A 7257-nucleotide genomic window follows, 5' to 3' on the forward strand; every position below is an offset into this window, starting at 1 on the left:
GTAATAATCTAGGTCTAGGTGTGTGGTCGATCGTGGTGGCCACGCGCGCCCGCCCCACACCGGATGTCAAAAGAGAGGAAAAGATAGCGAGAGAGAGAGAGAGAGAGAGAGAGGGCCGTGTCAATGGCATGGCGGCATGTACGCACTAGCCACACAGTCCCGGAGCGGCATGAAAGCTGGGAACCTCAGCGCTAATGGGGGGAAAAGGTAGGCGGAGAGCGGCATGCCCACACGCAACACCCTCCGCACCTGACCGGGCAGAGCTCCGCGGGCTATAAAGCACGCCACCGGAGCGTGTGTCCTCCACACTACTGCCTCCTTGCCTGCTACCTGCCTCGCACCACTGCCACCATCTCATCTCCGTCTCACTCTCGATCTCAGCTGCGAGCCATGGCCGTGAACGACACCAAGCTGGCCGACGCCGAGAACCCGGGCGCGATGTGCCGCGGCGGCGGCGGCGACTCCGACTCCGACGTGGACTTCGCGGGCCGCGCCAACTGGCTGCGCGCGGCGGTGCTGGGCGCCAACGACGGGCTGGTGTCCACGGCGTCGCTGATGCTGGGCGTGGGCGCGGTGAAGCACGAGGTGCGCGCCATGGTGATCTCCGGGTTCGCGGGCCTGCTGGCGGGGGCGTGCAGCATGGCCATCGGGGAGTTCGTGTCCGTCTGCTCCCAGCGCGACGTGGAGATCGCGCAGCTCGACCGCGACGGCAAGCGCGGGGGCGACGAGGAGAGGGCGCTGCCCAGCCCGGTGCAGGCCGCCGCGGCCTCGGCCCTCGCCTTCTCCGTGGGCGCGCTGCTGCCGCTGCTTGCGGCCGGGTTCATCGTGGGGTACAAGCTGCGGGTGGCCGTGGTGGTGGCCGTGGCGACGCTGGCGCTGGCGGCGTTCGGGGTCGTCGGGGCCGTGCTGGGCCGGGCGCCCGTGGTGAGGTCCTCCGCCCGGGTCGTCGTCGGCGGGCTGGCCGCCATGGGGCTCACCTTCGGCCTCATGCGCCTCTTCCGGGCCAGCGGCATATGACGTGCCACCGGTGGACGAGGTTTTTTTTGTTGTTGCCGTCACCGATCGTCGTCTCCTCCATGCATGCTTCCCTCGTGATCCTACGTACGTACGTGGCGCCAACGTCTTCTTCCCCGGCCGGCTGATGGTCTGACGTCCGTGCATGGAATGTGCATGCCCGGCCGTGCGTCTCTTCCCTAGTTAATTCTCTCTGTCTCTACTGCTATTTACTAGTCTTTGCATGCATATGCATGCCATGGCGGCCTGCCCCGCTGATGTAACATTGGCCAGCTGCATGCATGCTATAGTATTTTTACTTGCACCGTGTAACGTTACTGGTAGTGATTGGGAGGTGGAAGAAGGTGACAAGGTTGTTGCAAGAAAGGCAGGCTATATATTTAAGCTAATTAATTTGAATTTCTCATGCAAGTCAAGCCGTATGCATATGCAGATATGCTCATTGTTCAAGTAAGCTTGATTGATTAATTAGCTATATATCTTGAGAACAATAGTAGCAGGCAAAGAATCAGGTTGTTGCAAGAAGCCAAGTTCTACATATGCTACTAATTATTTTGATTATACGTACATGTTTGAGTAAGCTTAATAAACTCTAGCCATGTCTTGAGACAAAGAATAATTAGCAGCGTGACGGTGCAGAGACAAAGAATCACGAGTCCACTCGATCGATCACTGGGAGTGAGTCACTCCACACCACACAGTAGATAGATATGATCGATGCACCGTGTCAAATTAAAGCATGCATAATTCGCAATCTGCCACACAGCTACTCCCTCCGTTCCAAAATAGATGACTCAACTTTATACTAACTTTATGGAACGAAGGGAGTACGTACCTAGCTTAGGTAGAGAGCTAGGATACTATTTCAAGCTTCTTGTCCAATCCTTTTTTTTCTGGACGTCCACTAAGTCGGGTCCGAGCTTAACAACAAAATCCTAGTATATTGCTACGTACCCATCACTGTCACGCACAAGTGGCGAGGTAGCAACTTTTGGAGGGCGTCAACGTCGCGCATATAACAGAAACCGCACCCCCTTCGACTACTTATTTTTTGTGCTAAAACTTCAATACTAGACTAGTTTGACCCTTACATCTCCGGTTTTTTCCCCGGAATATCGATACTCCCTTCGTTCCAAAATATAATGCTTCCTCTATTTTCGTGCTTCAATTTTGATCATAAATTTAACGAACGAGACTGACTGTGGCGGGAGCAAAAGTGAATTCGTATTCAAAAGTAGTTTTCAATTATATATTTTTTCTCCTGCCACGGTCGGTTTCGCTGGTTAATTTATGGTTAAAGTTAGACCTCGAAAAGCGCGGGCGCACTATATTTTCGAATGGAGGGACTATATTCATGAATTCATCGTTGTTAAGGCAGTACAAAAAACAACAGGAGTAACAAAACTTACATTCAGATATGTCGATCACCTAATGACGATTGCAAATACCGGAGTGGGCCAAAGGTGTGCCGCCGTAATCGCCCCCCACAAGTCCTCACTAGAGCCGGGCAAACCTTGTTATAGCTGACGGTCGGGAAATCATCATGCTAAGACCCGACATGACCAGTGTACCAGAATAACACCATCGCCGACGAAGAGAATCTTAGATTGGAAGGATACAACCCGAAGACATGCAAAGTCTGATAAACAAAAATCGGATCTAAGAAGATCCATCGAAGAAAAACACCAAGCGAATTTCACGAGATCCACCGGATACTCATCTCCACACGCCGCCTCGTCTTCCTAAGAAGGACACACACCCTACAAACTAAAAACTCACCTAAAAAAGAGTAAGAGCCCTTCCGCTGGCAAGAGTCGAGATCCACAATGCCTCCATGGCCCTAAGGCCACAAAAGACACGGCAGACCAGCGACAGTGCCAATGGAAGGCAGGGAACCTTGATTGCATGTTCGCCTCGCGAGCGAGATGAAAGGGTAGGAGGGGTTGTATCTCATTTCATGGCCCTTACATTGGATGTGGAGTTTCTACACCCAGGAGCATTTGCTCCTGGTATGAACAGTAAATTCTGAAAAATTCAAAAATAATTAAAAAAATTCTGATTTTTTTGTGACATACTTTCACAAATGTTTGTTGTGCATGCAAAATTTCATCGCAAAATCACATTGGTAGAAGGTGTGGTAAAATAAACAAAATCGATGCTCTGAAAATGTTACTTACAAAAGCATTTTGGAGCTCTGATTTTGTCTTTTTTGGCACGACTTCCACCAATGTGATTTCATGATGAAATGTTGCATGCACAAGAAACATTTGTGAAAGTATGTCACAAAAAAAATTCAGATTTTTTTTGATTTTACTGTTCACACCAGGAGCATTTGCTCCTCGGTGCAGAAATGTACTTTCGCCTTACATTCCAATACTACAAAGATTGGTTCCTCGCCCTATTTAAGACCGGTGACATGGTACCAGCTGGAAAAGTAGAAACATTAGAAATTTTGAAGGGAAAATGAAGATATGAAGAGAATCTTTATTTATTCATGTTCCTGTAAAGAGTAAAAATCTTTGCTTTTTCTTGATTTTCTTAAATATAGGACATAAATTTTAAGTTATAGGAACATTTTTTATAAATATCACAAATATGTGTTTAATATGTTATGATTAATTTTACAAAATTGTGGAAATAAAAATTTTAAATTTCCTGAACTTTTCTCAAAATGTCATAATATTTTTAAAATGGTCAAACATTTTTCGAAACGTCTTATTTTTAGTGGTTGCGAATACTTTTTGGATATGACATGGATTTTTTTTAAATTGCGCAAACAAATTGTTTACATTACATGAATATGTTATAAAAATATCATGAATTTTATTTAAATGTGTGTACATCTATTTTGAATTGTACAATTTTTGTAATGTTATTTTCTAAAAAGGTCATGATTTTTTATTAAAATACATGGACGTTTTAAAGTTATGTGAACAATTTTAATTTTTTCTAAATATCTTTTAAAAAGGTTTCTTAAAATAGCAGAAATGAGAGCTGAAAAAAATAGCGAAAATGGAGAAAATATTTGAGGAAAAAACGCAAAAATATGGGCCAGACGTTCGAGTTGCAGTCCGACCAGGAGGAACGTGACACAACAACGCAGCTGGGTTGTCCGACTGTGAAGGATGGCTGGATGAGGCAGAAACAACATCTACCAGTGAGGGACAAAGCAAAGAATGGAAGGCAATCTGGAAGGTTGCAGTGCCGAGCAAGATAAAGGTCTTTTTGTGGCGCCTCGCTCGAAACTCGATACCGTCGGGAGACGTTTTACACAGGAGGAATATGTCAACGACGAAGGTATGTGGCTTGTGTGGGACGACTGATTCTTGGAGACACGCGCTGCTCAACTGTCCAATGGCGAGATGCACTTGGGTGTTATCATCGGAGGAGATACTGGACCAATTGAGCTCCCACCATCAAGAGTGCCCAAAGTTATGGTTATTTGCTTTGATGAGAGCTCTAAAAACCGATGAGTTTATCAGGTTTTCGGTTTCACTATGGGCAATATGGGGTGCAAGGAGGAAAGCTTTGTATGAGGGCATCTTCAAATCACCGCAGGCCACACACGGATTCATAAACTCTTGCATAAGTGATCTTCAAGTTATAGCCCCAAGTGTTCATCCAACACAAGGAGGGGTTGTGCAACACCCGAACTGGATTGCCCCCCCTGAAGGTTACGCGAAGCTAGATGTTGATGCTGCGGTGGGTGTCAGAAGCCGGTTTGGAGCCGTAGCAGCAATATGCCGGGACCAGGAGGGAGCTTCTTAGGTGCATCGGCTATCATTTTCAAGCATGTGAAAGACCCAGCTACTTTGGAGGCTATGGCACTGCGAGAGGGCCTTGATCTAGCAGCAGACTTACACATATCAAGGGTACATGCGGCTACAGATTGCAAGGGTGTGGTAAGTGAGTTTGGCAGGAGGAGCAGTGCGGCATTTGGCGCTGTGGTTAGGGAAATAGAGATGCAAATTTCTTCCTTTATTTCATGTAAAGTAGTTTATCAATCTAGGAGCTCAAACTTTGATGCTCACAACTTAGCAAAGCATGCTTGTACTTTGAGTGTTGGCCGCCATGTTTGGTTAGGCCAACGCGAAAGAATTCCTTTCGTCCCTGTAAACATTGTGACGACGTAATAAAGCTTTGCGAGGTTGCCTAAAAAAAAGACTATGAAAAGGCGAGCGAGCATAAAAGCGGAAGCCATAATCCGGCCGTGGGGAGCTCCTATTTGCCGCATTCTGCGGCAAAAGGACAACCCTTCGCACAGGACGCGCGCGACTGGGCCAGCCCGTTAGGAAAATGCACAAAAAACAGCAGCACCTGCGAGCTGGGATTCGAACCATGGATCTCTGGTTACTAAGGGCATCTCCAGCCGCGCCCCCAGGAAGGCCCCCCCAGGCGTTCTTTTTCGCGCCGGCGCCGAAAAAACGGCCCAGTCGCGCCCCCAGGAGCCCGATTTTCGCCGGCTTGGGCCGAAAACAGCGCCGGCGGACCCAGCCCGAACCCGGCGCGCTGGGGGCCGCCCGGGGGCGCCGGGCGAACTGTTTTGGCGCGAAAAAGCCGCGGGCCCACCGCGTCAGCGACACGGCTCTCTTCTCGGCCCTTCGTCGTCCTCATTGCCTCGTTTCCCGCGGCGAATCAATGCCAAAGCTGCCGCGCTGGTCAGCCTGCACCATTGATGCCTCACGGGCGGCGCAGTGAAGACCGGACGACGCGCGTCCCTCGCCCTCCCTCGCCCGACGCGCGTCCCTCGCCGTCCCTCGCCCGACGCGCGTCCCTCCTTGGCCTATATATGAAGCGCCTCGGCGCACTCGGTGACTCACACTCTCCCGCCGCCGTCGTTCCTCCCTCTCCTCTCCTCTCTTTCGCCGTCCCCAGTTCACACCCATGGCCGAGCGCTTCCCAGGCGACGGCGCGGCGGCGAACGGCTTCGGCCGCCGCCATCTTCATGAAGACGAGGCTCGTCTCCTTTACGAGGCCGAGTACCCGGTCCCGCCGGACATGCGGGTGCCCGGGACATGGAGGATCAGCGCGGGCGGCGTGCCGATGCCCCCGGTACCGACCGACGCGGCGCGGCATGCGGAAATCGCATGCATCCGCTCGAACCTGCCGCGTGCGGCGAGGGAGGGGCCACAGTACGCCCCGACAGCCCGCTCTGGGAACCTTACTTCCGCCGCCGTCAGGCCGAGCAGCTCGAGGCCACCAACGGCGTCGTGCCCTCCGGCAGGCTCAACGCCGCCGGCTGGCGTCTGTGGTGGGGCGTGCCCGGGCGCACGTTGGAGGCCGTCCTCGAGTACATCGAGGGCGGCAACACGCCGCGCCTCGAGTACCCCGCTCCCCCTTCCTTCTCACGCCGCCGGGGAAGCTCCTGGACCACGAGGCGCATGGAGACCGGGGGGTCCTCCTCCTCGTCCGGCGGCTCGCCCTGCCTCCGCCCCGTCAAGCCGGAGCCCCAGGACACGCCGGTCAGCGCGCGCACCCGCAGCTCTGGCGGCGCCAACGCCTCTCCACCCACCGGCCGCTTCGTCCTCGCTGAGCCCAAGCCAGAGCCCGTCCTCCCCGCGGAGTACGAGGAGATAGCCCGGCGCGGCTTCTCCGACGAGGACGCCATGCGGTGGGCGCGGGACGACTACCTCCGCGACGAGATGGTCCGGCAGCGCCGGGCCCTGGAGGAGATCGCCGCCCGCAAGCGTGGGCGCGAGGACGTGTTGGGGAACGTAGTAAGTTCAAAATTTTCCTACGCACACGCAAGATCATGGTGATGCATAGCACCAAGAGGGGAGAGTAATGTCTACGTACCCTCGTAGACCGTAAGCGGAAGCGTTAGAACAACGCGGTTGATGTAGTCATACGTCTTCACGGCCCAACCGATCAAGCACCGAAACTATCGCACCTCCGAGTTCTAGCACACGTTCAGCTCGATGACATCCCTCGAACTCCGATCCAGCCGAGTGTCGAGGGAGAGTTCCGTCAGCACGATGGCATGGTGACGATCTTGATGTTCTACCGTCGCAGGGCTTCGCCTAAGCACCGCTACAATATTATCGAGGAGGACTATGGTGGAGGGGGGCACCGCACACGGCTAATAGATCTCAAGGATCAATTGTTCTTGTGCCTTTGGGGTGCCCCCCTGCCCCCATATATATAGGAGCAAGGGGGGAGGCGGCCGGCCTATGGAGGAGGCGCGCCAAGGGGGGAGTCCTACTCCCACCGGGAGTAGGACTCCTCCTTTCCTTGTTGGAGAAG

The 7257-nt window shown here is 52.4% G+C and overlaps 1 protein-coding gene across 1 annotated transcript; it reads left to right on the forward strand.

Annotated features, from left to right (window-relative positions):
- The first annotated feature begins 211 nt into the window (after positions 1-211).
- Positions 212-1425, forward strand: LOC119366523 (vacuolar iron transporter homolog 5-like). Its single transcript, XM_037632271.1, has one exon. The coding sequence runs from the start codon at positions 391-393 to the stop codon at positions 1015-1017; it is 627 nt and encodes a 208-aa protein (XP_037488168.1). The 5' UTR covers positions 212-390; the 3' UTR covers positions 1018-1425.
- Positions 1426-7257: the final 5832 nt, after the last annotated feature.

This window comes from Triticum dicoccoides, chromosome 2B (genome assembly GCF_002162155.2).
Source record: "Triticum dicoccoides isolate Atlit2015 ecotype Zavitan chromosome 2B, WEW_v2.0, whole genome shotgun sequence".
NCBI classification, from domain to species: domain Eukaryota; kingdom Viridiplantae; phylum Streptophyta; class Magnoliopsida; order Poales; family Poaceae; genus Triticum; species Triticum dicoccoides.

Coding starts and splice junctions, on each gene's coding strand:
- LOC119366523 (XM_037632271.1), top strand. CDS start 391: ATGGCCGTGAACGACACCAAGCTGGCCGACGCCGAGAACCCGGGCGCG.